Source organism: Alligator mississippiensis, chromosome 1, assembly GCF_030867095.1.
Source record: "Alligator mississippiensis isolate rAllMis1 chromosome 1, rAllMis1, whole genome shotgun sequence".
Taxonomy (NCBI): Eukaryota; Metazoa; Chordata; order Crocodylia; family Alligatoridae; genus Alligator; species Alligator mississippiensis.
This window is the reverse complement of record NC_081824.1, coordinates 84,700,200-84,719,989: the sequence shown is the minus strand read 5'-3', so window position 1 is coordinate 84,719,989 and position 19,790 is coordinate 84,700,200. Positions and strand designations below refer to the sequence as shown.

Sequence of the window (19,790 nt, the reverse complement as noted above, 5' to 3'; positions counted from 1 at the left end):
AAATGTCCATTGTGTTTGCTTTAAAACACAGTTAAATGTCTTTGTATCTTATTCTTAAAGGGGTAAGTGACTCTTTCACAAATGTAACAGTAAAAATAGTATCACAACATTTAATTTTACTTATAAATTCAATATTTTGCAATATAAAATAGCTCCAAGAATTACGCTAACTTCTATATGTGTATTTTTTCAGTACAACATAGATCATGTGAGATTTGATCCTGCAAAATCTTCAGATCCTCATCCCAGACCTCTTCCACTTCCATCTATAAGTAATGGTGGAAAGCATGATGTTTTCTTCTCTAAACCAGCCAATGCAAGGAGATGCAACAAACATGTTGCCGGTGAATTAATCAGATATTTCTTACATTTCCAAGGAACTCATGACATAAGAATTAAGAGTTTCGGTTCCTACGGAAATAGGTTATGGTCTACTGGTTATAGACAGTATAGCCAAATACAACAACCATTTTAGGGTCATCTGCAGAGACTGAGCCTAAGACTTCTAATGTAAAAGTATGAAACCTTACTACTTGATCTCAAGAGTCTGATCTTTTTTGTATGGAAAGAATAGCAGGGTCACAAATACCTATTTGTAGTCCAGCTGTTAGAGGGTGACAGAGTGCCATGTGGTCAGTGTAAATTACATAGGCACCTAACTTGATATGCTCCTTCTAAAAATCTGTGGCAATATGGATAAGATTTTATTCTGCTAGGTCAGACACCTAGGATGTGTTCTCAGCTTTGTCTAAGAAACTTCTGCTTCTCTCTGTCCAACCCCTGTTGCCTATAAAATTGGTAAATTGTAGTTATGCCTGTAACGTATGAAACCTTGATTTGCAATTTGGGTTGCAAAGGGCACAGAAATATTAACAGAAGTCAGTGAAAGAGTTTGGACAAAATTTGTGTTCTCAGGGTTAGAATTTTAGTACCATTCCTATAGGCAACAGAGCATTATATAGGGAGGTCTCTTACATGACCCACAAATCATGGCTGAAGTTTTTCACACTATAGGGACACTGTTGAAGTAGCAGCCATAATGTCATTCCTCACAGTAAATTCACAAGACTTGGCAACACAGACTTGGTTCCGTTCTGCAATTTTACAAACTCGGCTGGAAAAAATCCTCCTGTTTCAATTATAGCATGTTTAGCTCCATGATTACTTCCTGGGAAGAAAAAAAACACATTTATGAGAAGACATGTTGGACTACAACCCATTTAATTAATTCATTTATGAAGCATTACAAAATCATTGCCCCATGCACATTGGATGCTGCATTCAGTTTCTGGGTCTTGAGAGTTACAGTTGCTCTCTTCTTTCCTTATTCCCTTCTTTACTGCTTGCTAATTTCTAAGTGTCTTGGTTTGCCGACTTTGTAGAGTATGAAAATAATCTATTTGCAGGGATCCTTGCTAGTCTGACATCATGTAAATTGCTGATTACTTGTTGATTTATTTTTAAATAGATTTATTTGTAAATAGATGCAGAAAACATGCTTCAAAAAGTAAACTTCCATATAAAAATGTTGAGGACCTGATTCATGCCTGCAGCTACACAATTCACCATGAAACTAAAGGAGGCAGTGTGGTACAGTATTAATATAATTCCAGCCACCATAATACTCCCTCAGCCATCTGCATGCTGTGCTGGTTCACAACATGATTTACTAATACTGTGCAGGGAGAATTATGGCAGACAAGAGCAGGAATACATGAATGTCTCTGCCACTGCTCTTGGCCTTGTTATGAAGCTAACCTTCCAATGCAAACAGTTGTTCCTGAAACAATGAGAGGTGGTGAGCTGTCCTTTTTCATCTCACTGGAGTGTTAACTCTGAGGTTGACAACAATTTAAATGTCAACCATTAGTCTGTTGTTTTTTTTAATGTTGTCATGCTTATGGTCTTGGAAACTGAGGCAGAGTGCAGTAAGGCAGCTATTGGCTATCAGTGTTGGTGAAAGTCATTCAAATCCCACCCTCTAAAATTCAGTTTCCTCAGCCCTATACAAAAAAACTGGGGGGAAAATACCCTTCCTTGTGCCAAAATAATCCCCTTCTGGATTCCAACACATCTCCCATGCCTCTGATTGCCAAAAGCCCCAACTGTCCTCTGCCCAGCTGTCAACATCCTTAGTTTTTCCCTGAGAGCTTCATTCAAATACAAGAATATTAAGCAGATCAAAATTTAGACCTTGAGAGCAGTGCAGAATAAATTGAATTAAAAATCAAACAAACAACAAAGTACTATATTAATTGAACTGCACTGGGGAGTGAGGCAAGAGGGTTTGCAGGAATGGTGCCAGATAATTCGGGGTCCCTGCCATATAACTTAAGTTAATTTGTAGCACAGAACACAGAGTTCTGTACCTATCAAATTGGTATCCTCATACATACCCTATCTAAAGTTATTTCTAATGCTTAGTTCTTTTTTTATATGAAATTACTAGAGACAGATGTTTTTCGCTTGAAACTGTTTTGAACTATTTCCTAAGAGTGTGTTCAGATATCCCCTACCACAGAATTTAGGGTTTCAAAATTTTATTGAGGTGCCTCTTTGACAGCTGCAATGTATGGGTCTTCCCAACAGGGCTAGGATTGGTGGATTGGACATATGGATATGTATATAGGAATGCTAATTCACAGCTAATGAACAAAATTGTCCCAGTGTACAATAAATTATTGCTCTCAGGCACTCTTTATGAAGCCAGTGCCAGAGAATTTTGCCAGGGAACAAATTGAACAACAAAGTAAAATGACAGATTTTAAGACACCTGCTGTGCATTTGTTCTGAACAATGAACATTTAGTTCAAGTAGAAAAAATCTAGCAAATAACAAGGGACCCAAACCCCACAATCCTGGAAAGGGTGGATTGGTAAATGACAGAATAGGCTGTCCCTTCTCTGAGGAATGTAGGATGCATAATGCGTGCTACAGATCCTTTTATTTTTTATTTTCTTGAGAAACTTCCCTAACTGTGCACAATCTAAGTAAACTATTGTATATAACCAGGAGTCTACTTAACTTGCAGTGAGACAAAGCAATTTTCTCAGCTTGGTCGTGGCATGAAGAGCCAATTTCGCAGGCATTTCCTGGTGGTCCTGCCCCTCACCACTGATTGGCAGAGAGGCATATTCACTTCATTGATTGACACCTTCACTTAGTCTATGTCACTAGCAGACAGCCAGACAGTAACTCTCAATCACTGACCTATGGCTTCAGTGATCGTCATGTTGTCTTTGTATTGGAGAAAGTATTGGGACATTCTAAAACAGCATCCTTTATAAATAGTACTCTGTTTTGGGGGGATTTTTTTAGGTTGATGTTGTGGGAAATCATGGTCAATGCAAGATTTCCTGACCAATGCACACAATGCCATTTTTCATGGGTTTTGTGAAAACTGCAAAACCACTAATTAATTAAACTCCTATGTATAACTGTAGGACATGGTTCCTGTCAAGTAGTAAACCACTGACACAGGTTAATCACTGCAGCAGTGGGGCAGTTGGCCATAAAAAATGTGTGTTTCTGTTACAGTTCAGTGTCTGTTGTGAAGGCTCAAGGCACCCTTTAAAATAATCCTTTGGTGGGTTGTTCTCCATATTTTTTTGAGTTGCACTTCAGTTTCCACTGAATTCAGTGAGGTCTAGTGTACTTCTTGAAATTAGAGTGGGTCCTAATACTGTGTAGCCCTGTGTGTGCCAGTTTATCACAGACAGCGGGGGCAAGACAGACACAGGTCTGGCATGACCATTTGCACTAGTTGGAAACTTTTGCCAGAACCAAGAAAAAAAATCCCATTTTCCAAAGTAAAAAGAAACTTAGGAGAATTCTCTATATAATTGAAGCTATGGAAATCCCACAGATCTTCTGTAGGAAAAAAATGCAAAATATTGCCCCAAAATGGGCCCTTCTTTTGAAATATAGCCAAGATAATGATGTTTGTAGTACAGTAGCAGTTTTCTTCCTACACTGTATATTGGTAGGTTTAAAGCAAAGGTTTGATTCACATTAACTTTTTGAGGTTTTCTTTTCTATCTTATTTTTAAACAGGGACGAGGATGGTAAGCCCTACATCTTTAAGAAAATTGCTGGAGTCTTGTAAAGATCTTTCTTTACTTGATGTGTCCTTCTGTTCACAGATTGATAATAGAGTTGTCCTAGAACTGAATGCCAGCTTTCCTCATGTGCTCATAAAAAAGAGTTTCACTCAGTGACTCACTACATATGCAGCAATTCATTTGACAGTGTTTCCTGTGAATTTGTGATGACTTTCTTTTTTTTAAAGAAAAATGTAAACTCTCCTATAAAATAGGGGGAAATGTTAATTATCCAAATGGAATGGATAATATATAAAATAATGTATTTGGGAAGCTGTTGTTAGTCTGTACTTACTACTTGTTTTACAATTTGTTAATTGGTTGGATTGCATGTTTTTAAATGCTAGCCAGATACGTGGCTTAAATTAGTGGAAAATGAAAAACTTACTCTGGAATGCCCTTTAAAAGAGCATTTTTATGATAAATTCTATTAATGTTCAAATAAAAGTTAAGTTTTAATATTTAGTGCTAGGAATATGAAGGGTGCTTTCTCTCTTTCTCTCTCCCTTACTTTACTTTGTGACATTTTAGTTTTGGCCTGCAACATACAGTTGACTTGATCTGTAATGATCTACCTGAAAAATTACTGACGCTTCTGTAAGATCAGAGTAGTTTGAAATACACTTTTCCCCCTCTTTTTTGTTGGCAATGAGTTAGAAACTATTTTAAAATTTTGATGCGTTTGATAAGAAGAGGTAACTCCACATTGAATAGATGAAGTGCAGAGATACTTTATAGCTCTACCTAAATGACATAACAGATATCTACAGAAACCCACCACATAAGTTTGTATCAGAAACAAAAAGAAAATTACCTGCTTCTTCCTGGATATAAAATTTGGTGCAGGTGCTTACTGTCATAACTGATAATGTGTAGAAAACTCCAGAGCAATTTCCTTTTCAAATATCTAGACTATTACAGTCAAGTTTGTGTTGGCTTGTGATACATCTGCTTATAACATGAAGTACTATGAAGTACTATGACAATATTACTCAGGATAATGTATTAGAAACTGAGATGCTTATTTTTTTTCATTAAAAGAGTAAGTCCCAGTAATCTAAATTTCCTTAACTGCTAAGACTGGAGTAAATAGATGGTGAAATCAGAGATAAATTCCATGGTTTTCTTCCACTGTTTGCACTTGCCTGAGTCATCCTTTCCTCCCTAAAGTCATCCGTGTTACTCTGGATTGGTAGTTGCAGTATATGATCATATTTGTATAACTTACACATTTTATCCACTACTAGTGAACACAGACCACCAAATGTGGTCTGTCATTTGGTATCTCCTCCATTATTGCTGCCTTCAGAGCATACTGTCCTGTATTGTTTCTCTTTGTCCACTGGAAAAACAGGCAAAACATTTCATCCAACAGCAAGCTGTCACCCTACAGAAGACCAGCAAAGGATGCCAGAACTGATACAGTAAATAGATGTCCACTCTAGAAGAGGACTACCTCAAAGCATTGATGAACCACCTCCATGGATCTTGAATTAGTACTTCTGACTCTTCATACCCATACCAATGTTTTACAAATCATTCAACAAAACAAGGAAAGAACATTTTCTATGCTTTATAAAACTCTTTCTTCTGATTTTAAATTTTACAGAATCTTTTAGAAAATTCCAGATCCAAAGACAAGTGCACAGATGTCTGTTGTTCACACATAGATGTCACCATGTGATTTCCAGCTAGGTGCCTCCATTCAGTTTTTGTTTCAGGAAATTGGAGGTGCTTAGATGCGTTTAAATGTAGACATTTTTTCAGCTGACAGATGTCTGCCCTAAAGTGGTTCTGTGAAAGTCCTGGTATTATTTTGGGAGTGCTCACTTCTTTTGGCAGTTCCTCCCCTCCCCTCCCCCCAACTGATTTTTATTATGCTTTTATCTACAAGTAATATGTACTCATTGTAACTAAGAATTTAACGTTAATGTCCAGTTATAGAGCACAGCTTCAGACAATGGGTGTTTACAAACATCGATGTTTTTAAAATACCATGTTTTCTATTGTATAATTTCACTCCTCAGGGTGCATCTGATTTTTTATCTTTCTTTTTCCTTAAGGATTGTTTCTGAGCTTGTTTTTAATTGCAAGTGGAATGGGATTGGCCTATGATGGATGCAGTGCCTTTGAAATTGTTCAAGTAGGTGAATAGTGTAGCCTTATTCTGCAGTTTGCATGAGGTATAACAGAATTTGAAAGATGGAGTATAAAAAAAGATGGAGAATAATTTCACTCCTCTTATTTCTATGAGGTATAAGGAAGTCAGAATTTACTTTTGTTTCATTTTTGTTGTTCAAACTAAAGGATCTTTCTTTCTACTTGTCTCTTGAGTTTGGAATTCAGTTTCTTTCTAGAACTGCCTGTAGTAACTGGAAAATCCATTGAATTATCACACATTTTCTAGTAAAGTAAAACCTAAATTGTATTCAGTGAGTTCAGAGCTTTAACTTTTGCTTGCCTATGTTTAATTTAAAAGACTGATAAATCCTTTAGAAGGAAGGACATTTCTGGTTACAGTTCAGCACCTTGCCCCTTCAAGTAATGGATAAAATGCTCAGCGCCATATTGTATACCTCCAAGAAGTCTTCCAGCAAAACAAGGAAAGATCAGACTTTAGCAGTCCTAATGCTTCTAAGATGAAAACCAGGGGAAAAAACCCTACACTCTCAAGTTTTCTTTTATACATCATAAAGAAGCAAATTGTAGTGTGTGTGATCCTAGTGAAGAAAACAGGACTACTCGCATGCTTTATTCATCATAATGAAAGGAAAATTGGCCATGGTGCTTCCAGGTAATTATGAAGAATAATCAAGGAGTTTCTATTATATTGTCAAACTTGCATCACACAAGGAAACAACTCCTTTAAAATGTTATTTATTTATTCCTGTAAACTGAATTCCTCTTTATCTATGAAATAGTGTAAGCTTTGGCCTTGGTTGCGCAGCCTTTCCCATGCTGCTTTGAGCAAGTGCCTCAGGGCTTGTCTGCAAATGAAAGTCACTACAGAATAAGGTAGAGTGTAAATATCAACCATTCTGAACCTAACTCCATGTGTGGACACATTTATTGGGGAAAAAAGAGTGCCTTTTCCTGGCTTAATCCAGATAGATGAAGCCAATTAAAAAATAGGTATTCTTAATTATTCCAAAATAAATGTGTGCTCAGTGTTGTGGACAGGCCCTCAGCTGTATGACAGATGTATCACTTTTAAGAGAAACTTCATCTCTTCTTTCTTTCTTTGTCCTTTATAATACACTGCAAATCATGTGGTCTATAGTAAGTAACAAAATTCTAAAGCAAATATGGAGTGCTTGTCTTTAAAGAGTTTACATTTTAAACAAAAGATAAATTTTTGCTAATACTTCTTAAAGCTTTGATTTGTCAGAAACTTAAATACATCAGAATTTTAATTAAACGATTAGATAATTCCACTCGAGAATGCAACTATCCATCTACTTAGTTATGCATGTGAATAAGTTTCTTAGAATCTTAGAAAAGTAGGGCTGAAAGGGACCTCAGGATTCATCTGCTCAAGGCAGAATCATCCCTGTTTAAACCAACCAAGTGTATCTTAAGTCTGTATGTAATTAATCTTGCTGAATGGAGGCTTAAAAGAGTAGATTCGCAAGAGCCATGATCTCCAAGTGCTTTGGGATTGGAAATCTGAAGCATTTTACAGATAATTGGGTATTTTCACAAAGGAACAACCCTTCTAAACCAGTACTGGGATTTCCATGCTTAGTTTCACCTTCATAGGATGTCATGGAACTCTGGCACATTGTACTGTGCTACACAGCCCTAAGTGACCTGAAAAATTATCCAGACACCAATAGTGTTAAAGACATATTGTCATCTTGAAACAAAAATATTTTTAAAATATTTTTAAGTCCTGTGGCTACACTTGAGTTTCCCCAACAATGTTTGTACTTTTTAAATTTTATTTTTATGTTTAAAAATGTATTTCTATGCTCCATTGCCAAGTTAAAGACACGTGCAACCAAGTGATTATATGCAAAGCTCTCTCAAATGTACAAAGTAAACTGAAAAGCATAAGGAATATATTTTGAATCTTTGGCTCACAGGATCATTATAGCAGTAGATGTGATTTTTAAGTTAACTGTGTCCTAATCAGAAACGTTAGCTCCATTACTTTGCAGAAACATAGGTTATCTTGTGACTCGAAGGAAGATAATGTACATCATTCTTGCCAGCATATAAAACTCTGTGTATAGGCCTCTTGTAGTATTTCTGAATTTACTAAAATATGATAAAATGTGACATTATTACAAACTATGGTATATACATATGTATTACTAGTGAATTGCCCGTCAAGAATGACAGATGAATGGTGACTCCCTTGATGGCATCGTGCATCTAATTGTCTTCCCACAGTGGCATTTTCTTGGAACTTATTTGCACAACTTTCTTGATTACGTCGTGTATTTAATTGTCTTCTCACAGCAGCTTCCTCTTGTGATTCATTTGAACAGTGTTCTTGATGGCGTTGTGCATCTAATTGTCTCCTCATAATAGCCTCCTCTTGGGACTCATTTGCAAGGCTCTTTTGATGTCACTTCAAGTCCAGTCGCCTTCTTCGTGTAGCTTGGTCCTCGGGCCTTAGTTCATTTGTCTGTGTGTCTGTCTGTCCATAATGCTCTTTAAAGGTGCCAGGAGCCTGGCGCAGCAGGGAGGGCAGAGGGAGGGGCCAGCTGAGGAAAAGAGGGAACTGGGCTCTTGGCTACAGTGAGGCTGCTTTCTTGATGGTGTTGTGCATCTAATTGTTTTCTCACAGTAGCCGGGAGCCTGGCTTCCACTTTTCCTCAGCTGGTCCCCCCCCTTCCCTCATCACACCAGGCTCCCGGCGCCCTTAAAGAGTGTTACAGACAGATGGACAGACTAAGCCCATATATATATATGGGCTTAATATATTCAATTATATAGGGCTTAATATAATACTATATTATATATATATATATATATATATATATATATATATATATTTTTTTTTTTTTTTTTTTTTTGCAACCACAAAGTAAACATAGCCTTTAGCTTATATTCCAGCTCTATTATTTAGGAAATAAAAGTATTCTTATTTTAATGCATCTGTATATATTAAACGTTTTCATAATGAAGGTGCTTGGTGTTGGGATCTCTTTTAATTTACTGAAAGAGGAATTGTGGTATTTTAACCTGGCTCCACAGTATCTGTATAGATTGGGTGATCCAGCAGGGTTTTTGGTACTTTTATCTAATAGCTGATTCAATCAAGTATTAGATAAAAGCACCAAAAAGCCCTGCTGCAGCATACTATCTATACAGACATTGGGTGAGCAGAATCAAACTAATGCCATGCTTCTGCTGTGCTCAGTGCAGGGGCATGCCAAGCTGAAAGTAAAGTGCTTTTTTTTCCCCCCATGTTTGTAAGCAGCCTGTGGGTATTTATACACATACCTTTTCGTCCTTTCATGTGCTGGAGATCCACTGGGTTGGAGCAGACTCGATTATTTGAGCCTGCTTCACACACAAACTGACATGCACTGTGCTGTGTTGTGCAGTTGTATAAGTGGTAAAATCTGCATCAACATGCAGAAAATGGTGGCGGAGCGCTTGTGAACTAAAACAACTTAGATATGTTTTAGTTTAAAAGCACGCCGCCGCCATTTTCTTAGCACTCGCATGCATTTTGCCACTGATATAACTGCATGCTCTGCAGCACCAGGCGTTTTTAAAAGCGCCCAATGCTGCGGCGCAAACATGTACAAATGCCCGATATGTTTTAAAGTACCTGTGCCCTAGCGTTTCAGTTGTCAGCAGTATATAATGCATTACACTCTTTTTTTTTTAATGTCTCATAGCAGATGTTACATTTATGATGTGTTTAATATATTAATTGTGCCATAAATAGCAACATGCCATGCATTCAGCCAGTAAGTATTCCATTAAATGGTAAACTATCCACAAAGATGTTCTACATGTAATGTAGAGCATCTTTGCGGCTGGTTTGTGTGGTTCCATAAAATGAATGTGTGGCATGTCCTACCTGGGACTGCCCCATCCTGATGCCAACAGTCAGTTACAGATTTATCCATAAGCAGCATCAGCTTCAGCATCAGCACTGGACAGATGCAGTGCTAGGTTCAGAATTCAGCCGGGGGCACCCAGTCCTGATACTGACAATCATGTGATGGTTGGCATTGGAACTGGTGTCTGCATTGGGACCAGGACAGCCCTGGTCCCAAGGCTGACAAGGGGTGCTGGGTACATGGCTTGCAAGGTGGTCTCTCCTGGGCTTGCAGTCTGTGTGCCTGGGATTTTTTCAGGTGACCCAGCACATTTGATGCCTTGCCCAGAAGCCCCTGCAGGAGCTGCAGAAAAAAGCAGTCAATATGCCAGGTCACGGCAAGCGAAGCCCCCTTGCAACCCATGCACCCAACCACCTGCTCTAAAGAACCTTGCCCCACAGTTCCTGCAACCTGGCACTTATCCTGAGAGCCTTACCCTGCAGCTCCTGAAGGGCAAGCTTCTGTGGAAGCTGCAGGGCAAGGAAGTTAGCATGCTGGGCTGGTATGTGGCAGGCTGGGATGCCATGTGTGCAACATTAACCTCCATGGTGGGGAACATAATCCCTTGGCTGCCCCTGGCAGGAACTTGGCAGACCACATTTGGGTTGCAAGGGTCTTATTAAAGTAATGGTGCAATTAGAATCAGTCCCCAGGTCCAATCTCAAATCCAACAGCACCCTTAGAGACAGAAATAATTAAAAGTACATATCCCATAGCATACATTTTATATTTTTCTATTTTTAAAGAAATATGTTACTGCAGTTTAATATTTTGAAAATTGAGATTACTATCAATTTTTTTTAAAAGAGCAATCATTTCTGAAATTCTGGCATTTTGTTGTACTCTAAAAATAATAAAGACAAAAATGTTAATATATAGTTAAAAGTTATCATAACCATAGGTACTGATGTCCAAGAGAAGAGAGCATATTTATTTTGGCCATCTTTGATTTCTGTTTCTAAATCTCCACTTATTTGCCAGAGGAATTGATATTTTTCTTTATGATTGGAGTGTAAGAATGAGAAATGGCTCATGCATAAGCTAAGAAAAAAACTTGTTTCAGAGAGAGAGCGCACATGTGTTTACTTGCAACTCTAAGGGTATGTTTACACATGCAGGCATGTGCACTTGCAGCAGCTCAAATATAAGCAGCATGAATTCGAGCCGGGGCTTTTTGCCCCAGTGCCCATTCCTGGACACGCACTTTGGGGTGGGGCAAATTGTTCCACTTTGGGCAAAATAACCCTGGCTGGCTCCTCCTGGATCTACAGGGAAAGCTAGAGTGTAAAAAGCTGCCCTGTGCTGGCCCCAGCAGAATAAAAGGCTGCTCTGCCAAGTAGCTCAGGGCTACTCGCTCTCAGGAGCTTCTCAGGTCTGGCCAGTTGGTATGTGGGGACACTACCCCTTGTGTCAGCTGGAATGCTGAGGCAGCCCTGAGAGTTCCCTGCATCCTCTACCCACTGCAGCAGTCTGGCAGTGGGGGATGCTGCCTGGCTGTGACTTGCTGCCTGGCTATGACTTGCTGCCACCTGCGACAGCATGTGGCCCCAAGGCTGCATTCCTGCCAGACCCAGATGGGGATAGCATGGCCATTAGAGGCATCTGCACTTCTGCACCAGGTACTAGTGGGCTGTGGCAGCACAGTTGGCCTTTGTACGGCACTACTGCCACATGTGCCACCGCCTGGCCATCTGGGCAGCTATCATCCGGAAGATGTTCTCAGTGTAGTGGCCTGCTTTGAACTGTCAAAGCATGTCCCCCAGCCCAAAGTGGCCAGGAACTCAGCCACCTCTAGCTGGGTCCTGGGTGCCAGCTCTGAGCTGGTTCCTCTGCCTGGGTTCTGCCACTTGCCTCACTAGCAGGAATTCTGATGTTGCCTATTAATAAACTGCAGAATCCCTGATAAAAAAAAAATCCCAAAGTCACTCTTTAAAATACCCCCAAATCCATGTTCTTCCACGAGTAAAACAAAAGACCACTAGACATACATGTGTAGAGAGAGAGAGAGATCAAATGAGTTGGGCAATGTTTTATTGATATACTTACAGTTTTAAAGAAATTTGGAAGCCTACCAGTGTCTCTATCATCAAAATAAATTCTAAATATCTAGTTTGGCATTGACTTTTATTTTTTTTGTCAGAAAAATCAGAGCCATCCCAACCCCTTTGCTCACCAGAATGTGCAGTGCTGAGCAGCACCGATATGCCAGTGCCCTGCCCCTTCCCTTGCCCCTCTCTCAACTCACAGCCTGCCCCCCACTCCAGTCCACTCATTCCTGACCCCATAGGGCCAGGTATGTGGGTGAGGGGTTTGTGAGGGTGGCTTGGGGGTGTGGGGTGGGGGACCATATGTGGGGGAGCTGCTCAGGAGGGGTGGGTCCCCTACCTCCCACAGGTCGCAGCTCCCCCCATAGGGCCACAGCCCCTCAACTGGGGCTACATGCCCCTCCACAGGGGCTATCAACCCTCCCCTTCAGGGCCCACATAGCCCCCAATCATTTCCCCGCCCAATCCCAGCCCCTGATCACTGCCCCGCCTGACCCCAGTGTCCCCACACTCAACGGCTTCAGCAGCAGCCAGTGGGGCCTCATGGCACGCCCCCCCCCCCACGTGGCACGGTTGTATCCCAGCTCAGCAGGGTGCTGCAGGCTGTTGGGCAGCTCGGGGCCACTGGGACTGAGTGGCGCTGGCCCTGGGTGACAGCTGGAGCAGCCCTGAGCTGCCAAATAGCATGTGGTGCCACATGGTGCCCTGCCAAGCCAGGCCACACCCATGTGATGCAGCAGTGCAGTGTCAGGCAACTGGTGCCAATCCTTGCTGCCCCACACAGCATGGGGGGAGCTGTGCCACAAGGTTCCAAGCACCCTGATCACCGCTGCCTCTGCCAGTAAGGTTGAGTTGTGTGGGGACGGGGAAGCAATCAGGGAGCTGGGGAGAGCATGGGAAATGATCAGGGATCAGGGGAAATAAGGGGAGAGCAGGGGAAACTATCGGGGAGCAGTGGAGAACGGGTGAGCAGGGGAAGCAATCAAGGAGCTGAGGAAATGGGGGAGTGAGTGAGGGGCTGGGGCCAGGCTGGGGGCCCCCATGGTCCTCTCCCCCCTCCAACCATCCCAGTCCCCCTACTTACCTGGCACAGAGCTGGGTCCAGGTCCCTCCTGCAGCCTGCACTGCTGCTTGCCCTGCATGGGCAGGTAGCGTGCTTCAGCACCAGGGCAAGGGCCAGTCAGAGACACTCTGGCTGGCTACCAGAGCGTCTCTGTGGAGGACTGAACCTCCAGTTGCCTTGCAGCATGGTTGGGGACCGTGCTCTGCTGCACTTTTATTGCCCAGGTTTTGTGGGGGGGGGTGTTTTGTTTTTTGGGGGGGGTTGATCCCTGGATATCCAGGTATCTAAATTTGCCCCTGCGCTAAAATTTGTAGTGCGGGGAATGATTTTTTGTTCCCACACATCCTCTTGCAGCGTCTCAAAGAGGTTTGAGATGCTGCAAGAGGCACGTGTGCACTTGTCTGGATGCGCCCTAAGGGTTCAAAGATATTTGTAATTACCTCTAAAACAGGCTACTGTCCTAACATGTGTGACCTCATTAAGTTGTAATTAGTGATTATCTTGGTGTCAGCTCATGCAGAAGGACCATAGAAAACTGAAAGAGAGCTACTTTAGTTCCAGTTTGTAGAGAACAAGAGGAGTGCTTATCACACTGTAGTAAGGGAAGCTAAGGAAGAAAACAAGATACAGACATTGGATCCTTGGCTGTGATGATTCACTGCTTTAATACACTCTGTCCAACTGAGGAGTAGAACAGAAGCAGTGTTTGTTTCTGCCATCCTGAGGCTGCAGTAGTTTCTGTGAAGTGACTTCACTAAGGGCATTTATACACATAACTTTTTGTCCTGCAACACGCCAGAGATCTGCCACTTTGGAGCAGACTTGAATTGAGTCTGCACCACACATGAGCTGATGCAAACTGTGCTGTGCCGTGTGCAGTTGTATAAGCAGCAAAATGAATGTCAGCACACAAAAAATGGCAGCGGTGCACTTCTGAACTAAAACACCTCCAATGAGTTTTAGTTCAAAAGCATGCCACCACCATTTTCTCAGCGCTGATGCACATGTCGCCACTTATACAACTGCAAGCATTGCAGCATCAGGCGCTTTTCAAAGCGCCCAGCACTGCAGCGCTTACATGTGTAAGTATTAGGCCTGTGTGAAGCACCAAGTATTTGCTTTGGATTCGGCTGATTTGGAGGGACAGTGATTCAATTTGGTGATTCTAATCACTGTCCTGATTCAATTCAGCTTATTCGGATTCGGAGATTCAGCCATATATTATAATGGGGAATCACTAAAATACCTAAAACTTTGTCATTCTTTTGCAGATTTGGATGAAAACAGCAGGGATGGTAGCCCCTTCTGAGGGCATGAAGCCTGCCAAGTTTGAAGGAGATAGATGCAGGGGTTTCTGTGAAAGTGCACCTCAAATTGTTGAAAGCAAACCTCGCATCACTTGTGTGTGTTAAGGCAGAGAGGGATGAAAACAGGAAGGATGGTAGCCCCTCATGTGGGCATGAGGCCTTGTTGCAAGCCTTGTACATCTCCAAATCTCTCTGGATCAATTCAGAGGCTTCCGATTTGATTCATACCTTTTAATGGGTATCCCAATTTGATTCGGAGATTCAGCCGCCAAATCAGGCCGAATCTCCTCCGAATCGAATTGGCTACCGAAGCTTCGCACAGCCGTAGTAAATATGCCCTAGGACTTTGCTTATAAGGGAAGACTATTCTACCCCTATTACATTGGGAAGACTCTTGCATAAAGCTTATTTCTTTCTACAAGAAGGAACCTACCAGCCTGGAAGGAGCTGCTTCTGACTTCTTCGCTGCAGTTGCCTCTAACCCTTATTGGTAGCTAGTTTGCACTGTATTCCTTTCACCCAGTCTGTCTTGTTGGTGGAAAGGGAGTTCTACTACTAGATGGATCAAGATGGTGGTAACAAGATAACCCATCTAGTAGTAGAACTTCCTTTCCACCAGACCTTTTGGAAAGCAAAAACAGTGATGCAGGAATGTATGATCCCTAATTTTAACAGCTCCCATTTGAGGCCACATCAAGAGGTGTGAAGGAATAGGTCTGGCTCTAACCCCCACTCCAAGTTCCTGTAGAGCATGTTAAGGACCTGAATGAGAAGGACGGTAAGGTCTATAATCTTGAGATAACTGATCCATGCTGAAACCTCCAAAAATAGTCTCAGCAGGAACATACTCCCACATAGAACAAATTTAGTTACTATACTTATATTCAGAAAAAAGGTGCTCTCAAGCCCTTATTTGAAGAAGAGAGCAGCATTAACAGCTCAGTAAGCAGCAATCTGGAGATACCTACATTTGCTGCTTATGGATAGTGTTAACACCTGTATTCAAAATGGTGTGTCTTAGTTCTCTCTCACAATATTCATAACCAATGATGATTATGGGCACTGCTAAGAGTAGGCATCCTAAACTGATGAGAGTCCCTTGCATACAAGTGAAAAATTCACTTTCTAAATTAGATTCCTACAAAGGGGAAAGCCAATCTGGAAATCCCATCTGGCATATTTTTAGTTGCATTGCAGTGTTGTGGTGGGATACTAAGGGAATTAATAAAATGAGCAAAATAGACAGCTTTCATAGCTGCTAGAAAAGGTGGGTTCCTTCATTGTCTGTGTCCAGAGAAGTAAGACGCAACTTCCATTCTGTATTTGTGGTCTTCACCACAATTTTACTTGGTACTTTGTGCAAGAATCTAGTTATAGTCATCAGTCACTTGGTAGTATTGAAACTTAATCCACCTAATACAGCAGTTCAGAGATGTTTTGTCAATCATTCTATACATCTTTTAACTTTCCATTTCAAGTTTAATTTTTCAGTTTGGTTTATGTAAAAATAAAAAAATATTTTTTTTTCCTAACTTACTCTACACATCTCTATTTTTGTTGTGCATTTCTAAGGCTATGCACAAAGCATCTTTTACTTGGATACTGTGCACTAAGTACTTTTTGGAGTGCAAATAAACTGCATGAGGTAATATTTGAAATGTATTATACCTCTAGATTCTAATATTCTGTTTTGTATATTTTGCATAGTAATATAAATTAAATATATATATGCATATGTTTTGTGTAAGGACCTACGGTTAGAATGTGAATGAAGGTAAGAGTTAAAATCAGAGGATGCAGGTTTGAGAGCTGAATTTTCCCTTGGTAGAATTTGCACTATGCTGTATGTCACTGGTTCTCAGCTGGGGTGTTGTGGTACCCTAGGAGTGCTGTGATGCAGGTGCTGTTACCATAGGCAGTGAAGTGAAACTGCACCATGTACAGGGCTGCAGCACGCACACAATCCTGCTGCATTAGGGCTTCCTTAAAACTCTTAAGTAGGACAGGAGAGCTGGCTTAGGCTATAGCCTGTCCCAATCGGTATCCACCCCATGCTTCTCTGACAAACAGAGGAGGGTGCACAGGACAGTTCCACCTGCACATATCTGTTTCTAGGAGGAGTGTGGGGAGGCTGGACCAGGAAGGGTTACAGCCCAAGCCAGTTATCCTGTCCTGCTTAAGAATTATTGGAGAGCTCTAATGCTGGAGGAACACGCCACAGCCCTTCCTAAGCTATAGGGCAGTTTGTGCTGAAGCACTGGTAAGTCGAGACAGCAGCAAGAGTGGTTCTCAATCGGTGTAACCAACACATTCAAAAAGGTGATGGAGAGGTACTCTGACTCTGAAAAGGTTGAGAACCACTGGTTTACATGTATGCAATGTTAGGCATTAGGAAATTTACATCTTATAGATTAAATCAGAGAAGCATAAGCTAACCATTTTATGCTGCTTGGGAAGAAAATTAGTCTAGCTTGAGGAAGTCAATGTTTTCAACTCTCTAATTTGATACTGTTCAGAGCAGTCACCATTATCTCTCTTTATTTCTGTAAAGCTCTTAGCATATTTTTGATGCTTGAAACTAATAAAGATTTAAAATCTGGAGAATCTTCTTTTAAGGCCACCTTCCTTTTGAAAAATGCCTCCTTTGTTTAAAACTACATTAATATATATATTCCTTTTTCAATGTCTTTGTTCCTGACTTCATTTAAGTGCTGACCGTGTAGACACAGACAATGGTGGTGGTACCCATGTAGGAAACTTTAAAATCTAAACACAGATTACAAACCTCAGGATCACTTGTTCTCTCCTGCTTGAGTGAGAAGCAGTGTTTAGTTGTTGGCATATGATAGTATGAATAATTATTTTTCTACTGCCATAGTGCATGAAACATGTTTAGTGTAATTACATATTGAATGAAATTGTTGCACAGTAGGTTTATAATATCACTACTTTAATGGGAAACTTAGACCCAAGACTGAATATTGAAATCCTTTTGTGCATGTATGTTTGTATATTTTACCTTTAACCTATTTCCACCAATGCATCAGGGAGAATTTTGCAATGCATTCTATTCTGAAGCAATGTTGTTTCATGTCATATTTTCAATATTTGTTTCCCTGCATTTAATTATTAGATACATTTGTATAAAGCATTGGAATAAATTGCTGAAGGCTCATCTTTGCTTATTTTTTATTTTCACCTGAAATCAGTCATTTATTACATTACAAAGCAGGTTATATTTGTTGATAATCAGCTGACAGTGATGTTGCAGAGTTTGAATTCAAGTTTAGATTAAAAAAAAAGAAAGGAGGCATCTTGGTTCCCTTCTTTGCAATAGTGTGTTTTAAGAAAGAATACTCTTAGTATAGATTTTAGGTACAGAAAAATTCATGGACTTAAATCAAGATGGTCTGACATTTTGTGGGCTGCCTGTGGTCCATGGGCCCCAGTAGCTGCCACTCCTGCTGCCATGTGGCAGGGTCCATATGTTGTCCATGTGGCACAGGCTTCATGCAGCCATGCACCACTGCCATTACCTTGGGGGCAGGGAGCTGTGCACCACTGGCAGTTCCCAAACAGGAGGAGGGGATGGGGAACTGCACATCCCTGGTATAGCAAACAGAGCCGGGGGGAGGAGAGGAATCTCAAAGCACAGTGTGCTGCCTGCATGGTGTGCAGCCCCTGGCATCACCAAAATTGAACAGCCCTCGGTTAATAGTACAATAATGTCAAGTCTACTTTCTCTTCCTTCAGCTGTTTTCTATATTGATGCCTCTGCCTGTCTAGTTTTAATTCCCTTCAACTGAGTAAAATTGACTTTTACACTGTCTGCTGTATTTAAAAGTAAATTCAGGTACATTCAAAATAACTTATGGTTGTGAATGAAAGTAAGGGCTTGTCTATAGTTGGATTTATACTGAAATAGTTGTTCAGAAATAGTTAATGAAAGAAGCTTAAACTAAACTGGAATAAGTGTCCACAAAGTGAGGTATTCAGGGATAACTGTTGCACTCTTCTTTAATCCAATTTAACTTTCAAGTTTAGACAAGCCTCTGTTATCAAATGTCCTCCAAGTCACTTGTGCAGAATGGATCTTTTGGTCTTAGTCTATTTTCTAGCATTAAGTTGTGGCAAAGCTGCTGTCACATTTGGCATTAGTGGATATTTTTATTGATGTTGTTGATAGGCAAATGGATGCAGAGACTGAAACCACCTCTAGAAGTAGTCCTTCTGGCACAGTTTGAGGCACAAAAAGTTGCCAGTGGAATGGGAGGTACTTCTCTGCCTGTGTTTACCATGTTTGTGGATAAAGAGAAACGTCAACTCCGTGGGCTGGATGCTCCCATGCCTCCATGTGCCTGAGCCTGCAGAGTCCTTGCACTGAGGCACATAGAGACAAGGGCTGCCTGCTCCTCCATCTCAAAGTGCCCCAGCCAACCAAGGAACAGCTGACTGGGGCACAGGGTGCCTCAAGATGGGGGTTGCACAGTGCATGGAGATGGAGAATCAGGCAATTCATCTCCGCATTTGTCCCAGCGCACAGCACTTTAGCATGCTTTGTGCCACTTTTTTGCGGGGGGGCGGGTTATGACCAGGAAATCCTGGTAGCAAATTTTGCCTAAGCACTGCTTATCAGTTGCACAGCACACGGTTCAACATGCAACATGTGCAGTTTGTAGCACTGCAAAGAGGTTTGCAGTGCCACAAACCGCATATGCCTGCATGTATGGATCTGGCCATAAGGAGTTCTTAAATATAAATACCCCTGCTGTACACATTAGTACCAGTAACCAGCAGCTGCAAATGACATCCTTTCTTAATCAAGGGAAAGAAAATAAAAAACTAAAGCATTTAGAGAGAAGTGCTTCTAAGCAGAACAGCTTTAGTGCTTCACATTCTGTGGCAGGTTGAATGTGACTTTTTCACATGAAAAATGAAGCTCAAGAATGCTTTAACAAAAGCAGTTTTTACCTTTTGTAGAACTTCAGTAACTGATCAATTATTGTTCCCCAGGAAATTTGTAGCCAGCTTACAAAAAACTATGGAGTATGTGTGAACAATGTCCCACACTCATCTGCTAGCATTGATGGGAGTTCAGTAGCTAAAATCCCTCAAATCCTTCTTTTCATTGCCTTCTGTCAAGCTCAGCGGCACCAGTAAGGCCAAACTCACTCTGTTTCTGGAGCCTAATATATTTGCCCATGAATCCT

General features: G+C 41.0%; 1 protein-coding gene across 4 annotated transcripts in view; it reads left to right on the top strand.

The window, feature by feature from the left end:
• The window catches only part of FBXL4 (F-box and leucine rich repeat protein 4), a 134,345-nt gene extending 127,817 nt beyond the window's left edge, over positions 1-6,528 (top strand). For 3 of the 4 annotated variants that reach the window (XM_006260701.4, XM_019486390.2, XM_059732204.1), the window contains one exon: positions 4,054-5,240. In XM_006260701.4, coding sequence (XP_006260763.2) covers positions 4,054-4,217 — 164 coding nt within the window. In that variant the 3' untranslated portion in view covers positions 4,218-5,240. Of the gene's footprint in view, positions 1-4,053; positions 5,241-5,454 lie in introns of those variants that run through there. The other variant, XM_019486391.2, reaches the window with a different exon arrangement.
• Positions 6,529-19,790: the final 13,262 nt, after the last annotated feature.